We start from the raw sequence: 17,128 nt of genomic DNA on the forward strand, positions 1-17,128 counted from the left end.
TGACGGCCACACAGACATCATCCTCATGGTCGTGCTCATCGTGCTCCTCTTCCTCCTCATGGTCGTGCTCATCGTGTTCTTCCTCCTCATGATCGTGCTCATCGTGTTCTTCCTCCTCATGGTCGTGCTCATCATGGCCCTCGCCGTCTTCATCGTAGGCCTCTTCGGGATGGTTCAAAGCCGCTGTTTTGACGGGCTCCAAGTTCGTGAGGTAATAAAGAGTTGTCAAGGCTACAAGGGCGCATGGGATTGATGAGTAAGATAGTGTTCATAGATTGGCGACAAGGCAAGCGAGAGAGCGAGAGGCACCATGGTTGCGGAGCGATACAGACCTTCTGTCAGAGCATGATCCTCATGCTCGTGTTCGTGCTCGCCCTCCTCCTCCTCGTGCTCTTCCTCTTCGTGATCGTGATCATGTTCATGGTCATGATGACCGGTAATGGCTTCACTAAGCTCAGTCCAGGCCGCTTGCTTGGCCGCGGTGGAGGCCAGAATCTCCGTGAGGTTGTAGGCCGTATCAAAGTCCTCGGGGCAATCGTCGTGAATTTGAACAACGCTGCGCAAGAGCAAGGCAGCCACGGTGTTCAGGTTGGCCGTGCCCGACACATTGTCTGCGCTCTCGCCCCAAGTTGTGGCAACCAAGGTGGAGGCGTTCCAGCACTACAGGGCATCGTCAACGAAGGTTGTGATAAGGGGAGGGGGCGGGGGCGAGCAAGCAAAACGCAAGAGCGAGAAGTTGCTCTTTTCAAGCAGAAAGAAGCGTAACAACCAACCGCGGCTGAATCAGGGAGAACCAGCGTGTCCAACTGCAGAGGCCCAACGAGCAAAGTCCAGCCATGAGTTAGGCAAAACAGGTCAAAATGGCATTCAAGTTTGGGCGCCTTATCTCAGTGGTCAGGACGATAAGACAGTGATCCCACAAGCTTTCCCGCCCATACCTCATCGAGAAGCTCTTGCAATTGGTCGAGGTTAAGGCCAGTTTGGTTGTTTTGGAATGTCTCACAATGTTCCGCACACAGGTCCAGAAGGAGGTGGGCGGGCGAGGCGACCACTAGGCTACCCAGTAGCAGCAACAAAAGCGCGCTGGAAGCACGCATCTTCCTGATCGTCACTGTTTGACGACTTGAACTCTTGTTTTCCCTTCCAGCCAAGAGAGTGTCAGAGCAAAGGGTGAACACTCAGTGCCAACTTTTTTTTTTTGGAACACGGGTCGGAGCGGGAGCGGAGGCGACCAGCGTGCGAAAAGGCAGCATTGGCCTCTACAAGCCAAAGCGGAAGGCGGGCTGGACACAACATACCTTCTAGCTTCTATGTGGGGCTCCGAAAGCAAGGAGTCGGGACAGATACTCAGACTCGGCCGGAAAAGGGTAGGTTCGAAAAGTAAAGGCTCCCGTCGGAGGCAGCGGAGAGAGAAAGAAGGTTGCGGTGGAAAAGGCCACGCGCGATTGCTTGTGTTCTCGTGGAGGAACTGCCTCGTCGTGGCAGAGCGGGATGTTCGGTGTTGAGAGCTGTCACGAAGGGATGGGGCACAACGGCAAAGTGGGGGAGGCGGGGAAACGAGCAGGTGGGGTGGTAGTGGAGGGGGATCAAGACGACGCATCAAGCAGCATCCATGACTGCCATGCCATGTGCGGCAAGGTGTTTGAGCAAGACGGAGCGGGAGCAGTCTCGGAGGTTGGGGCTTTTGTTGTTGGGGGTGGATGACCACACTTGGAAGCGATACCAACATACGCTGGCCCTTGGCTTCCCCACACTCATGGGTGCACATTCAGTGTGTTTGAGGCCTCCGACAATTACATTTGAGAAGCTCCGTGGAGCTCCGAGGCTATACGCTCCGTCTCGTGCCAAGTGGCTCTACGGAGCGAGACCAACGCTCCGGGAAGGGCGGGATGTCAGATGTCAGAAATTTTGCCTCGAAGATTTTGTGGATAACACGTGTTGTCCACAGGTTGTTATTTGTCATCATTTCTGGCGCAAAACGAATGGAACCACACGCCGAACTCCACGACCCCGTGAACAGCCCGTCTGCGCCGTTTCTGCCCCCTGGCTGGAGTTGTTGCTGGAGGGGCCAGGATGCCGCCGGCGGTCGCACCCCTGCCCGTGATCTTCGAGCATGAGCGGGGCTACCTTAGCTTGCTCAAGACCGACCTGGTCTTTGAGCCCCAGACTTGGGAGGCTGAAGGCATGGAGCTGCCCGTGGCCAGCTTGGTGCGACCTCCATATGTCAGCGAGCAGCGCCTGGTGTGCGAGGCGCGCGGTGATGCGTACATCTTTCACCTCGAGCGCGAATATCTCAATCAAGCAGAGGCACTCTGCGACAAGCTACAGGCCTTGGTCGAGGTCCACCAGCCTGGTCTTTTGAGCATGCGCGATCAGAACATGACCGATCAAGCTTTTGATGCCGAACTGGACCCGCTGGATGTCGAACTCCAGCTTGACCTGGGCGCAGACTTTGAGGGCGCGGATGAGCCTCTGGTCATTCCCAAACGTGCCTTGTCACCCGATACGGCCTCCTTGGCCACTCTCGACCCATGGCAAGCGGGCACCAGTCCCAAACAAACTGCCAACTCCTTCACCGCACCTACCGCCGCAGTGGCCAACGCAGCCTCGGAACCAACACCACGCCAAAGTCTGGATCGTGGCCCCACTCTCACGAGCCAGGAACAGACTTCTCCCGTTGCCCCCGCCCCGGAGGAACGGCGCCGCAAACTGGGCTCCTTGGCAAGCTTTTTCAAGTGCGTAGAGATGATGCGGAACCGCCCTGCACACGTAAACCCAGGTGGGGTGTCTCCTGAGCAGGACTCACCCCTGCTCCTTCCAGGTCTGGCGTGCAAGATGCCCTTCACATGATCAACACGCGGCAAATTAAGGGTCCGGCCTCTGAGGCTGAGACTTCGACGGGCATCCCCGTCCGCTCACGGTGAGCTGCATGCGCCTCAGGACATTGATGCAGCTGCGTCCGCGATACGAACTCATGCCTTTGCGAAATAATTTCCACACATCGCGTCTCCTGGTCGACAGGGTGTTGGTGAATGGACGCAGTGGCCTGCTGGCATACTGCGGGATGGTTCATTTTGAGGCTGGGGAATGGGCCGGTGTCTACCTTGAAGAGGTGCGCTGCGCAAGCCAGCGCATGAAACTTGATCAGGCCAATGTAGTTGCCCCGCACCCCGGCCATGGGCATTCACCCCCCTTGTTCTCCTCTCGCTCGCGTAGCCGGTAGGTGAGCATGACGGCGTGCACAGCAGCGTGCGCTATTTCACCTGCCCGCCCCGTCATGGCATCATGGTCCAAGTGTCCAAGGTTCGCAATCTTGAGCATACATGCCCATTCCAATGCCACTCCTACCCCATCCTTTTGCCTTTTTTTCCTCGCTCATTCTTCAGCAACTTGTCTTTGAGATAGGTGCGATTGGACCGTCATCGCAAGCCTTGGCGCAACCTGGCACTTCAACCCTTCCTCCGTTTCCCCATGCCAGTCTGGAATGAGGAGGTCCGCTCACTTGGCAAATCACCCAACATCCCTGTCGCTGTGGGGCCTAAATCTATTCACCGCTTGCTGCACTTGTGTCCGCTTTAGAGGGCATGTTACATCTGCCACCAAGCCTTTGGCGTCTCGTCTCGCCGCCACCATTGTCGTGCGTGTGGGCAATCAGCGTGCGATACCTGTTGCAATCAGGCCCTGCCAATGACCTTTCTCGTATGTTTGGCAGCCGTCCCACGTCTGTCAACCTCCTGATCCTTCTGCCGTCACCTTTTGTGCCATATTCTTGCCCTGTCCTTCATCTCTGACCGCTATTCTGATGTTGGTTCTTGGACCACACGGGCGCATCACCTGTTCCATAGGACCTCGCCAAGCCGGCCCGCGTCTGCAAGCAATGCTATGAGCCCTGCACTGTAATCAACAGCCTCAACCCAGCGTTGTGGAAAAACAAGAAGGTTAGGCACAGTGTCTTTCACGCTAGCGTTGATCTTCTCTTCATGACTCCGCTCACCACCTCAGCTCGGTCCATGCTACAGTTGACATATGCAGCGAGCAAGACGACGCTGGCCGCGCAAGCTAAAGCACTCCAACGCATCCGTGATCTTTTTGAAGCCAAGGGCAAGGACAACTATAGCTGGGGACTGAGCTACAGCTATCTTGCCTGTGCCGTCCTCTTCCTTTGCAACTCGGCCGTCAACGAGCTACAAGTAGGCTGTGGCCCGTCCTCCAAAGGCCTTGCTAAACCAGTCGTGTGATGTGCTCATCTTTTGCCTTTGATGGCGTGCTGCAAATCAGCGCCAAGCCATTGCGTGCCTGCGTGTCTGCATGAGCGTGGCGCCTTTGCTGTGGTTCCAACTATTGGACAACGGCCTGCTGACCGTCTTCTCAAAGTGAGCCTTGGCGTGTCGCTTTTGAAGTGAGGGTGCCATCTTTCATGGTTGTGAGACATTGACTGACTGGCGCATCACTGCTTGTCACCCACAGCTTGATACTTCGCCAAATGGACGCTGCAGTCACTGTAGAGGCTCTGAAAATCTTGCATCAGCTATTGACAACCAATAGCGCCATGCACGATCTAGCCATCGAGGCGGACTTGCCGGCAGCCCTGATGACTGCCATGGCTGATGGCACGCGGTCTACAAAGGTCGGTGATTTTGATTTGATGTGCCATCTGAGGGGTTCGGGGCAAAGCCCTGCTAGCCATACGTGCTGTAGTACTCATGTGGGACCTGGGATGTTGTCGGTGTAGATTGTGGCTTCGCAGATCATCAAGCTCTTGGCCGAGAGTCGTGCTTGTGCCAAAAGCATCGCACAGGTCGGAAGATTTTCTCAACAATGCCTCATGTCGATGAGTGCCTGCTCGGCTATCTTGATGGCCTCATGTCACGGCACTTTTGTTTGACATATTAGGTGCAAGAGGGCCAGAACATGCGTCTTCTCATGACGCACGCCGTTCTCTTCTACCTGGTTCCCCCGGCGCAAGAACAGCTTCTGTGTGCTTTGGCCCATGTTTCGGCACACAGCGACTTGATTCGCGACGTTTATGCGGTACTAAGCCTTGCTGCTAACATTGCCGTACCGGGCAATCATGGACCAAGCCACGGCCCTAGCCCCTTTCCTCGTGCCTAACGCTCATGTGGAAGTTGTCATTCATTTGATAGACATTCAAGGCCATGGCCATGCCGTTGCTCATCTGCCTGGCCAACTTACAAGGCGCCAATGGGGTGGGAAACTACGAGGCTGAAACGTTTCGCACTCGTTCCATGTGCCACATCGTGTGCATCCTCGCCAACATGTCCACGCTAGCCATTGATGTATGCGTTCCCCACTTCTCCATCAACATTTTTATTTCCCAATCTTGCTTTGTTTCTGTGTTTGTTTGTTTGTTCTTCGCACTCTTCATCTTGTCGTCGTCGGCCTGCCTTGCGGGACTTTGACTCATTCTGCGCCTGTCTTGCGAATCTCCTTTGTCAGCCTGAGCTGGACTTGTACATCATTCTTGACTCTTGCATGTCACTTCAAATGGTTTGCCGTGATCAAGATGTTCAACAGCATCTTTCCCGGTTAGACAGCCTCGCCATGTCCTGTGCTGCCGCTGCATGCACATTTCATTTCCTCGCGGGGTCTCCGTGCCATTTTTTTCTGCTTTCGGCACCCCCTCACGATTGTATGTGTTGTGGGCGGGCGGGCGCGCCGTCTGTGTATCTGTGTCTGTGTCTGTGTCTGTGTCTGTGTCTGTGTCTGTGTCTGTGTCTGTGTCTGTGTCTGTGTCTGTGTCTGTGTCTGTGTCTGTGTCTGTGTCTGTGTCTGTGTCTGTGTCTGTGTCTGTGTCTGTGTCTGTGTCTGTGTCTGTGTCTGTGTCTGTGTCTGTGTCTGTGTCTGTGTCTGTGTCTGTGTCTGTGTCTGTGTCTGTGTCTGTGTCTGTGTCTGTGTCTGTGTCTGTGTCTGTGTCTGTGTCTGTATGTCCGTGAAGCGCTGCGCGAAATCTTTCCTTGCGACCTAGCTATGCTGCAGTGCTTGTCAACCACTTGCGCCCCTTTCTGTCCCCGCTTGAGGCTGTACCAGAGCCAGCCACGGCCACTCACATTCTTTCGATGCTGACGCACATTGCTGATACCTGTCCTCGCGACCTCGGTTAGCTGCCGTACACTTGCGCGACCTCTTTGCACCCCTTTGGCCAGCATTTTCATTTCGTTCACGATCTCGGTATCAATCATCATTGTTCCATTTAGCGCAAAATATGGATGATATGGATGAGATGCTGGATCGATATCTCAACGCCGAGCACCAAGAGCACCGCTACCTGGTTCAAAAGGTGCTGGCTTTGCTCGACGCACGAACAGCACAAAATGTTGTTTGTGAAATCGAAACTCGCCTGGCGCCGCCCACCTCGTTTTATGCTTTTGACCCCACTATCTCAACCAAGGGCGTCCTAGATGCCCGCCCCGCCGTCATGGCAACCGCCAACCCCCAGGTATACCCTGCTTCTTTGCTTGTATGATGCATGCAACAGGCAGAACTATCACACTGCTGTTGTTGCTGTGCCTCATGACGGTCCGTCATCAACCGACATGCATGCTATCAGGATAATCTGGCCAAGGACAACATGGTTCTGCAGCAGCGTTTTCAGCAGCTGCATCATGATCTAGATGATCAACTGACCCGCTTCGACAAGCTGCTGCAAGACGTTCCCCCAAAAAGTGACACTTTTAAGCTTTTGAGTGAGCGCCGAACGGCCTTGCTTGCCCGGCGCAGCGAACTTGAAAAAACATTGGCAGGGAAGCCCGTTCCGGCAGAAGCCAGTGCTAAAGCATGAATGAGGCACCATGCGCAATCTGGTTTCAATTGCCACGGGAATGGATCGCGGTCGGCACTGGCTGAGCCAGGCCGGAGGTAGTCCCGCACAACAGCATCGCATTTGTCCTACTGGGGTGTGAGGAGGTAAAAAACGCTATCATGGGACGCAATTGAATCGGGAGTCAGCTGCTTGGAGGCCGTGCCGACATCCTTTTGTTGCCAGATGTCACGCACCTACAGCACACAGTTGATGATTTGTGAGGGTGGCATTAAAATGTCATCAGAGCGATCGGCTTGCCCTGCACGCACATGAACATCTGCAGTGATGTTGAGCAAGCTGAGGTCCAGAGTGATATTAGAGGCGGTCGAAGCCATGTCGTTGATGAACAGCACGGCCATGGCGTTGTTAGGCTGAGGCTTGGCCCACACCTAAGCGACAAAGGGGTTGGCCTCGACGAGTGAGGAGCGCCCATGGCCTCACAGGCTGACAGCAAGGCGCAGGCCCGAGCGCCTCAGGTTTGCAAGAACACGGGTCCATCCATCACGTACCTCAACGTTGCTACCAGCAGGTGAGCTATTCTTCACACTCCAGCATAGATTCTCTGCATCCTTGACATAGCCGTCAGAAATGGTAAAGAGCTGGTTCTTGCCATTATTACAGCCGTAGATCTGTACCCAACCCAATCGTCCGCGTGCATTGCACAAAGCAAGGGAAGGAACAGCAATGCAGGATGAGCGGCACAAATTTGTTCAGTCCTGATATGAGTATTGAGGAAAATAAGCTGGTGCGCGCACCTGAACGACGGGGCCAGAAAAGTCGTAGTTGTCAACGCAAGAGTCACCAAACTTCAACTCGGCGCCGGCATGATAGTCGAAGGCTTGCTCCTGTCGTCATGTACAAAGGGAGTTTCCAAATAAGGACATCAAAAGAGCGGGCATTTCAGTGAGCATGGACGTGAAGGGAAGGAAGGTAGTCATCGTGTACCACGAGCCGACGACACGTACGGCTGAATTGGTGCAGGCAGTCAAGGCCAGTTGCGACGAAGAAGATCCATCAAGACAGTAGCCGGCATATTCCACTGTCATGGAGGCCGGGTCATAAGTCCTGTGCTCACGACAAGACAAAAGTGATGAGACGCATGTATTTGGCCAGGTTGGCATCTAAAAGAGGCGCCACTCTATCAAATTGGACTGCTGTGACGCACCATCCTTTCTGTGAACTGTCGCTGCCACATTCTTCAGCCCAGGGATACAGCTTGCTACCTTCGGGGGATAGCGTGGTGACCAGCATGCCGGGATGGCCAGCCCATTGCTAGCACGGCCGTGCCAAGATTGTGCAGCGGGTCGTGACAGACGCGCATCGAGTTGAAAACCAAAGGAGGCGATGGCACCCATACGCCAAAGCAACCATGAGCAATGCGCTAGGTCTGTGAACCCGCCACCTAGAAAAGAGTAGTAGCAAACAAAGCGTCATGTCGGGTACCTGATTGACGGCGATGGCCTCCTTGTTGCTGATGATGGGCCAGACGCGGTCGAATTTGGCTTGATCTTGAAGATCAAAGCCCAGGATGAGGGGCGAAGATACAATCGCCCATGCACCAAAATGGGTGCGGTCTTCTTCAAAAGAGGCGAGATTGCCGACTTCCAGCATGTCAGGGTAGGCCCAGCAGCCAGGGCGAGACAGGGGCTGCTTCCAGTCTTGAAATTTGATTGTGGTGTGCAAATTGCTCATCATGCTGGCCCAGTTGGCCTGGATATCGCCCGACGTACGATAAAAGTTGAAGGGGCACCAATCCACCGTTGGCAGCGTATCGCCCCAATGGCAGTCTGGCGGACGGGACGGCGTACAAGTGTCATGAGGTGTCCAGGGACGTGGCCGCGAGTTGCAGATGGAACGTGCGTACGAGGACATTTGAGACAAGAAGTCAAGAAGCAAGAACGTACTTTCAATCAAAATGGGTCGCCCAGTGGCATTGAGCAGATCTGCCCAGTAGGTCAGATTCATGAATTCACCACAACCGTCCAACTTCACGCCGTCGTAACCTGCCCACGTATGTCACGGCGAGTTGAGCGAGCCAGAACAGGAAAGCAAATGGCCATTCGAACGGTGAGTTTGGTCGGCGTGCAGACACATGCTGCTCACATACCATAGCCGGCAATGGCGGTGACATCACCCGCATAGTGGGCATCAATCAGATCCGAGGGAAAGTTGTGTTCGGCGCAAATACAGTTATTATGGTCTGCGTGGCAGCGCACATTATACGGGAAGAAGAAGCGTGCATCAGAATCATGATCGTGGCAGCTTGAAGCCTCAGAAGAAAAAATCGAATTCTCGAGCTGAGCTGACTTACACCAGCCAACCCGCATGCCACGCTGATGACCATAATCGGTCATGTTGCGCATGCTTGGGAAGGTGTCGGTGTTGATCAAGGGCACGCCCTTGTCGTCGTGAAAGCTGCCACCCACACCAGTGCCGCATGCTTGCCAGCTAACAAAACCGCAGCCATTGCGTCAGCACGGCGGGGAAATTCAACATGCTGGAACGGAAATCGAAGGGAGCAAGCCTGCGCCGGCTCTTACTTGTCATCAAGACCGCAGTTGTTGTAGCCTATCACAGCAGGGATCCACGACAAAAATCAGGACAGCATTCAAGTGTTGGTGCAGCTGTGAGCTGCCTCGACCCCACGCTGTGGCAAGGGAATTGTGCCGCGATTGGAAGCGAGTGACTGACCGAGATCAAGAAGAGAAGTGGGAACGCCGCTGACGTTGCGGGTTCGAGCCACCATGGCATCAATCGAACGCTCCATGATGGATTGGTTGACGGCGTGATGGTAAGCATTCCAACTGCATCAAGTGATGGAGCAGACCGAGGTGGAAGTGAGAATGGGATTCTGCGATGCCCTACGAAAAAGAGGTATCGCGAAACAACTGACCTGCGCCACCCCATGGGTGGGCTAACTCCCAAGCCTGCATGTCGCACGAGAAGGAGGACAGACATCAACAAGAGCAGGGGCCCAAGCGCGCAATTAATAGCAAAATACAAAATAAAAAAAACGGAGATGTGGAACGCTTAATCCAAGCCCTATGGCATTACAAGTCTGACCCAAGCGACCCACCATTGTCGATGGCCGTGGCCGTGGCCAACACGGCCGCCGCCACAACTGCAGGCAAAAACAACTGCATTGCTTTTTTGAACTAAGCATAGAACATGCAAAGATATCAGCATCGCCCGAGTTGGCCCGTCCTGATCCCAGATTTCACGACTTGCCCGCCCACAGGTTCCTGACTGCGCCATTCTCTCTGCCCCACACGACCCCTCAACCCCCCGCCAACGAGCCCGAGATCGCCGTACTCACTGGCACACTCGACAGAAAGAAAACTTTCACACGCACGCGCCACGATCGCTTGTGTGTGTGTGTGTGTGTGTGTGTGTGTGTGTGTGTGTGTGTGTGTGTGTGTGTGTGTGTGTGTGTGTGTGTGTGTGTGTGTGTGTGTGTGTGTGTGTGTGTGTGTGTGTGTGTGTGTGTGTGTGCATCTTGACCAGTGTTTCACTGAATTCGTTTGCTGTGTTTCATTTCGTTGTTCACTGATCAATGAGACGGGGGATTGCTTGATCTTGACTGATATTGGCAGGCAGTCGTGTGGGCTTGGGCGGGGTGGCGGGGTGGTCAGCGCTTGCAAGGGACACAATGGCACCATCTTTATCTACTCTACACAAGCTGAGCTTGTTATTCGTCCTCTATCTCGTACAGGTACGTCGATTGCCGCGACGATGCTGTGCACCACGTCAGCAAAGCGTCTCGACTGTCGCAACGCGGCTGTTTGCGCACACTGCTCGCACCAGCTAGGATGAAAGGCGTGCTCTGACTGCACTGTTGTTTTGAAACCTGTTGCTGTCCTTTGACGGTGGCGGCGGCGGGGGATCATCAGGGTCTTCCTTTCGGCTTCCAAGTCAAGACGTTGCCGCTCTACCTGCGCGTGCATGATGTCAGCCTCACATCCATCTCGTTTGTGGGAGCCTTGTCCTTGCCCTGGATGCTCAAGCTTCTCTGGGCCCCCTTTGCTGATACATACTACTGGCCGACTGTTGGGCGTCGTCGCTCCTGGATCATTCCTGCCACCGCCATCCTCGGTAGGCACCTTGAGGTGGCCCCATATTTCCTTTTTTTGAAGGCCCCGGGCTCGCCGCGCTGTTCCCTACACCTGCTCCTGGTGATGTTGACCTTTCCACTCTAATTTGTTTTTTCTTTTCATGCAGCTACCAGTGCCGTGATGGCAGCAATGTGGTCCCACATCCTTAGTGTGGTGTTGGTGGCTGTTTTTGTCATGAATCTGGCGGGCTCAGTGCAAGACGTGGCTGTGGATGGCCTTGCCATTGACATCCTGCAGACTGACCTGCGTGGCTGGGGCAATGCAATGCAAGTGGTGGGCTACAAGGTGGGCATGCTTTTGGCAGGCGGCGTCCTGGTTCACGTCGCTACCTGGGGACAAGACACCGCCGACACTGCCCACGCCGATGCCACCAGCTGGAGCACCGTGTTCTGGGGCATGGCATTGTGTGCTGCTCTGTCCTTGGCGATGATTGTTCAGTTCTCTGAGCGACCTCTGACCACACGCCGATCGGAGGCCCCTGGGGAGGTTGATGTGAGCAAAACCGGATCCGGCGCCAGCAAAGGCACCAACCAACGCTCGCCTGCCGAGGCTGACTGGGTAACAGCGGCCCGGGCGGCTCTTCGGGTGATACTCTCCCCAGCGACGCGGTCATGGATTGCATTTCTCTTACTTTACAAACTGGGTGAGGTAATGGCGGATGTCATGTTCAAGCCCTTTTTAGTGGATGCGGGATTCTCAACTGCTGAAATCAGCGGTTGGACAGCGGGTGTGGGTATGATCATGTCAATTGCAGGCTCTCTGCTCGGCGGTTGGGTCTGCCAGAAGATGAGCACGTCCACTGCCCTATTCTGGGCCTTGGTCGGCCGCCAAGCCTGCCAATGCGGCAGGTGGTATCTTGCGCTGAGCGGTGCAACAACACCTGGCTTGGTCATTGCCGTTATTGCTGCTGAGGCTCTTACTGGCGGCCTACTAACCACTGCCGTCTTTACCCTTATGATGAATAAGGTGGGTTGAACACTGACGAGCGCCGAGCTGGATCCGGTCAGGATCCGTTTCTTTGAAAGCGCGCGTGCGTGCGCCGCTTTCTCACCGGGTGTTTCTTGTTTTGTTGGTTTGCAGGTCAGCGCCGAAGCTGCTTCTACCGAGTACACCGCGTTCATGGCATGTGAGATGCTGGGCAAATCGGTCGCGTCACTCATAGCAGGGGCCCTTGCCGATGCTTTTGGTTACCCCATCTTCTTCACCCTGACTACGCTGGTAAGGAAGGACTTGCTTTGTGTCCTGACTCGTTGGCCTTGAAATTTCTGTGTCACCTCATTCCTGACGCGGCACCTGGCTGTGGTTTAGCTTTGCGTGGTCCCCATGACCCTGGTCCACCGTCTCGACACCGAGCCTATTTCTGACGCGCACCGCACCAAGACTTGCTGATCATCTGGCAGGGGTGCGAGGGCGCTGATAGTAAGAAGCGTGTGGTGGAGTGGCAAGCGCCGCGGTGCACCTGAGCGTTGAGACTTTTCAAAAACTTTAATATCAAAACTTTCATGTCAAAGCACATCAGCACGCATTATAAAAATTACTCTCTATTTTAAACCTCTGCGCTCTGACAAAACGAGGTGACGTCGTGCGGCAGCTTTTTAAATCCGGATACATCGTCACCGTCGGCCATGCCGCCACCACCGGCACGTCGTAATCGGGCACAGGCGCGAAAGCAACAGCAGCAGCTTCGAGAGACGGACAGCTTGCCAAAGCTGAAGCGCATGTTCCAAGAATGGGTGAATGAGCAAGATGTAGATGGCGAAGAAGAAGGCCCGTCGCGAACCTACGTCAACGAGTAAGTCACAGAGAACACGTGGTCGCCATCGTCCGACACTTATCAGGCCTGACCTCAACCACCGCTTGTGAGCCCTCGGCATGAGCCACACTTTTGGATCGGCAGCATCGTGGGTTTAATGCGTCTCTCACTCGGAGTGATGATGTGTATCGCTGCGGCTCTTCAGGCCAGTCAAGATTACAGCGCGCAAAGAGGCTCGGCGTGCAGCACGTCAAGCCAAGCGCAGCAAGCGTCAGCCCGTGGCGGCAGCGCAGGCCAGCCAACAGGTCTGTGCATGTCTGGCCGTCTGGTGTTGCGTGTCTCCTTGAAATGCCCCACCGTGCCCTGCCCTGACCTCGATGACCACACCAGCCCGCCAGCAAGCGCAGCAAAGATGAGGCGCGCCAAGCCACCCAAGCCCCCGCATCCACCGCCGGGGCCGCGAAGCGGCGACGCCAACGTAAAGCTCGTGCCGAGAAGCGCGCAGCCCAAGCACAGGCGCAAACCGAGCTTGATCAGGGCACAACTGGTGAGGGCGGCACCGCGGCCCGTCTCTCCACCTGCATTTACATTTGAGCGTCCACCACGCCAAGCCATCTAGTTGACTCGCGGCCCCCCACACCTTGTCTAGGCAACACCAATTTTGATCGTCTACTCCAGGAGCAAGACCTGGTGGCCGGTATGACTTCTTCTTGCCCATTGCGTTTGGATCTTCGACGATCAGGACCCACAAGTTGAGCTTTTCCGGCTTTTCATTCGTTCATGACGCTTTCCCAAACTGAACGGACGATCCTTTGTTGTTGTTTCCTTGTTGCTGCTGCTGTTTCCACCCGCTTCGCTTCTCAGGCAATGCTACCCTAGGCGGCGTTGCTGATGATGAAGACGAGCGTACCATCCGTGAAATGGAAAAGAAACTTGGTTTGAAGAAAACCAAGGACAAGCGAGGTGGCCGTGCCATCCTGGGCGAAGACTTGGACTTTATTCTCAACTACAAAGATGACGCACCCCAGGTCAAAAACCGGGGTAGGTGCAGATGCGATTGATCTTTTCTCCCGTCCCGCCTCTATCTGTGGCTTTGTTCGAGCCGTGTTGCCAAACCTGCCTTGCGGCCTGCGCGATTTGTCGTAGACGTACCTCATGACATGAGTGAAGACGATGAGGATGTCGGTGGCACGGCGGCCACAAACAAGGCGCTCGCGAGCCTTGATGCACTCGAGGAGCTGTCGGACTTGGGCAGTGAGGACGAGGAAGAAGACGATGATGATGACCTTGATGCAGAAATGGACGGTTTTGAGGTTGATTTTGGCGAAGACGGCAGCGAAGATCTGACGGATGAGTACGATGAGGAGAGCGATGCCGAGGCCGATGATTGGGATACTTCAGCCTTTGATGACCTCGACCAAAGCCTATCGCAGACTCCGCGCGATGAGGCCCAAAGCGAGGACGAAATGTCTCAACGTGCCAGCGATGACGATGACGGCGAGGCGGGCAACCAGGCCAACCCGGTTCAATCCGAGGTAAAATATCGACTTGAAGACAAAACAATGAAATGCGCTAGAAGGAGGGACCGTCGCAAAGCTGCAAGTGTACGTTGAGGCAGACCTCACCCTAGCCTGCTTATTTTTGCGATGCGCGCAGCCAACCAAGGGCGTGGCGTACATTAGCCGACGAGACGCCTATGGAGATAATTTGGTGGGAGATGCGGCAGCTCAAGTAAAAGCGGCTGAACGGGCAACAGCCCAAGCTCGTGCTCAAGCGGAGAATGCGGGGTTAAACGCATCAGCTACTCCCAAGAGTGAGTCCCGTACACCGTTCTGTATGGCTCAGTTTCCCTGGCCGTCCATGGTTTGCTTTGCTCATCTCTGTGGTGGAGCAGGCAAGTATGTGCCTCCTGCCCTTCGCAAGGCCATGGGTCTCAATGACCCGGTGGCCAAACTTATCAAAGGCCAGCTGAATCGGTACGTTTGGAATCTTGCGGTGGCTGTCTGAAGAATGCGCCCTTTGGCGCTCAACTTTCGACAACGTGCTGCTCACGATGTTTTTGTCGTCCTTCCAAACTGCAATTAGTCTGAACGACTCAAATCTCGCCCGCATTGTCGCGGAGTTGGAAACCATCTTCCGCGGCAACAGTCGCAACAAAGTGTCTGAAATTATTACCGAGTTTGTCTACGATGCTTGCATTGGTGCAGGTACGCCACTCGTAGCCGAACGGCATGTGGGACCGGCTTGAATAGCGGCCGTGGCCATTGCAGGCGCCTGTTGAACCGGCTGACCTTAAGCGCGTCGGCATCGCAGATAAGATGCTGGGCCATTTGCTGCAGGTTTATGCCGCTGCCGTGTCCTGCTTGCACGCGCTTGTGGGTATTGAGGTACGAATGGGCGAAAAGCGAACCGGCGCGTGTTGCTTGCCTTGCTTGCTGTGTCGGCCCACTGTGCTTGAAAATGTTTTAATTGGGACTGCATTGTGCAACACTTGGCGCTGGTGGTGTAGGTGTCAGCCTACTTCTTGCAAACCTTGGTCACCCGCTTGATGACCTTGCGTCGCGAGCAAGTAGCCAAGCTGACGGCCGCAGCAGCCACTGCCGGCCCTGATACGGAACCCATGGTGCTTGACAAGCGTTGCACCAACGTTTGTCGCGTCATCGCGTTGCTTTATCAGTTTCGTGTCGTCAGCAGCGACTTTATGGCGGAGTTGGTCGATTACTTTACGCAAGAGTTATCGGCCCTAGATGTGGAACTGATTCTTGAAACGCTGCAAACGTGCGGCGTCAAGCTGCGCAAAGACGATCCGACAGGTCTCAAAGCCATGCTGGCCAATGTCAAGGCCAAGGCCGCGGCCAGTAGCTTTTCCAGGTGAGCTGCCTTCTTCTTCAAACTGGCAGGTGGTGTTTGTGCCCAAGCCTGCCCGGTTCACGAGCCGATCAAGTCGGTCGGCTACCATTGGGTAGCTTGCTTGGCCTCTGTGTTGGCACTCCCCCTGACATGCACTAATGATCTCTATAGCTCGCGAGTACGCTTCATGCTCGAGGGCGTTGAGGATTTGCGAAGCAACCGCTCGCGCTTGGTCAAAGATACGGCAGAGCAGCTGGCCCCTCTGGTACGAGCAGTGCGAGCCACCCTCAAGGGGCGGGAGACGTCCGTCACCCCCTTGCGTGTGCCACTGCGGGATTTGCTGGATGCCGATACACGTGGTCGCTGGTGGCTTGTGGGTGCGGCATGGGCCGGTGCACAGCCTCGTGCTGGTGCCAGTGCTCCCGCCACCGCGGCAAGAAACTCCGAAGGCCCGGACAATAGTGCCAGTGTGGGCGAGGCCAAGCTGAGAAAGCTGGCTGTCTCACAACGCATGAACACGGATGTTCGTCGGCAAATCTTTTCCACCATCATGACTTGCGAGGATTACATTGATGCAGCCGAAAAACTGCTTCGAATCAAACTCGAGGGCAAGCAGGAGCGTGAACTCATCCGTGTGCTACTGGACTGCGCCGTTCAGGTATGCGTGTCCGAAAGGGCCATTGGAATGAAGGCCTTATCAAGAACAAGAGGGCGCGAGGGGGGCAGCGAGGCTTTTGTTCAGCTGGCGAGATGCTGACATGCTGTTCGACTTGGGGCATTGGCTGTAGGAGCGTGTTCACAACCCGTTTTATGCGTTGACGCTCTGCAAACTCTGCGAGTATGGGCATCAACATAAAATTACGCTGCAGGTGCTGTTGCCCTGTCCCTTTGTTCCCTGCGAGTTTGAGATTAGCAGGGGCGGCCGGATCTTACACTGTGAGCCCTCATTGGGCCAAATGCTTTGGTTAATGTCGAGTAGTATGCGTTTTGGGATCGCTTCAAGCAGCTGCAGGACTTATCCGTCCGGCAGACCACCAACCTGATGCGCACGCTAGTGCATTGCATTCGCGCCGGTGCCTTAACCTTGGCCGTGCTCAAGGTAAGCTAGCTACTTACCCCCTTGGTAGATGCGCCCGTCGGGCTAGACCATGCGCAGCAGTGGTGTGACACCGACAATTCACTCACCGCACGCCATGATGGGCTTGGCTAGGTGATTGACTTGACGAGCATTGCCGCGAATGAAGTATTCCCCTACCAGCTGCTCGTGGTTCACTTACTGACCAGCACTCCCGACGGTGCGTTCATGGTGCTACAGCTTTGGTCAAGGCTCTGATTTTGGCCCAGGGACACCATGAATCATAAAGTCTCTTTTTCCCTGCTTGCCTTGTGCGTTGCTGTACCCGGCCCGATCATCGCTTGCAGACCGCTTGGATGAACTCTTTTACCGTCTCGGCGAGAACAACAGTGCCACGGCTCTGCGAGATTCGATTCTTCTCTTCATCCGTCATTACTGTCGTGATTTTACCGACGGTGTCTTGAATGCCAGTACGTACTTTGCACACGCGGATGAAGTCGGGACGTCAAATCACATGC

The 17,128-nt window shown here is 55.1% G+C and overlaps 3 protein-coding genes across 3 annotated transcripts; 2 read left to right on the forward strand and 1 right to left on the reverse strand.

Annotated features, from left to right (window-relative positions):
* Positions 1–2,073: 2,073 nt before the first annotated feature.
* MONBRDRAFT_23579 (uncharacterized protein) lies at positions 2,074–6,799 on the forward strand (the record flags this gene model as incomplete). Its single annotated transcript, XM_001743681.1, has 16 exons — positions 2,074–2,735; positions 2,822–2,920; positions 3,022–3,112; positions 3,217–3,303; positions 3,406–3,492; positions 3,846–3,938; positions 4,020–4,190; positions 4,279–4,373; positions 4,468–4,627; positions 4,733–4,798; positions 4,894–5,031; positions 5,145–5,297; positions 5,458–5,546; positions 5,987–6,117; positions 6,216–6,457; positions 6,569–6,799. The coding sequence occupies 16 exons, from the start codon at positions 2,074–2,076 to the stop codon at positions 6,797–6,799; spliced, it is 2,595 nt and encodes an 864-aa protein (XP_001743733.1).
* A 215-nt stretch (positions 6,800–7,014) lies between these two features.
* On the reverse strand, positions 7,015–9,975 carry MONBRDRAFT_31543 (uncharacterized protein; the record flags this gene model as incomplete). Its single annotated transcript, XM_001743927.1, has 13 exons — positions 9,897–9,975; positions 9,714–9,747; positions 9,512–9,624; positions 9,361–9,388; positions 9,132–9,268; positions 8,928–9,020; positions 8,725–8,823; positions 8,264–8,607; positions 7,986–8,092; positions 7,786–7,885; positions 7,576–7,665; positions 7,330–7,449; positions 7,015–7,209 (listed from the first exon to the last, which is right to left on the reverse strand). Exons 1-13 carry the CDS (start codon positions 9,961–9,963, stop codon positions 7,015–7,017), a joined length of 1,527 nt encoding a protein of 508 aa, XP_001743979.1. The 5' UTR covers positions 9,964–9,975.
* A 732-nt stretch (positions 9,976–10,707) lies between these two features.
* Positions 10,708–12,165, forward strand: MONBRDRAFT_1453 (uncharacterized protein; the record flags this gene model as incomplete). The annotated part of the gene is made up of 4 exons (XM_001743682.1): positions 10,708–10,972; positions 11,060–11,318; positions 11,430–11,898; positions 12,013–12,165. Coding segments are annotated over 4 exons (1,146 nt in total), but the record flags the coding sequence as incomplete, so codon positions are not given.
* Between the last annotated feature and the right edge of the window lie 4,963 nt (positions 12,166–17,128).

The sequence above is a fragment of the Monosiga brevicollis genome, genomic scaffold (assembly GCF_000002865.3).
Source record: "Monosiga brevicollis MX1 MONBRscaffold_4 genomic scaffold, whole genome shotgun sequence".
Taxonomy (NCBI): Eukaryota; class Choanoflagellata; order Craspedida; family Salpingoecidae; genus Monosiga; species Monosiga brevicollis.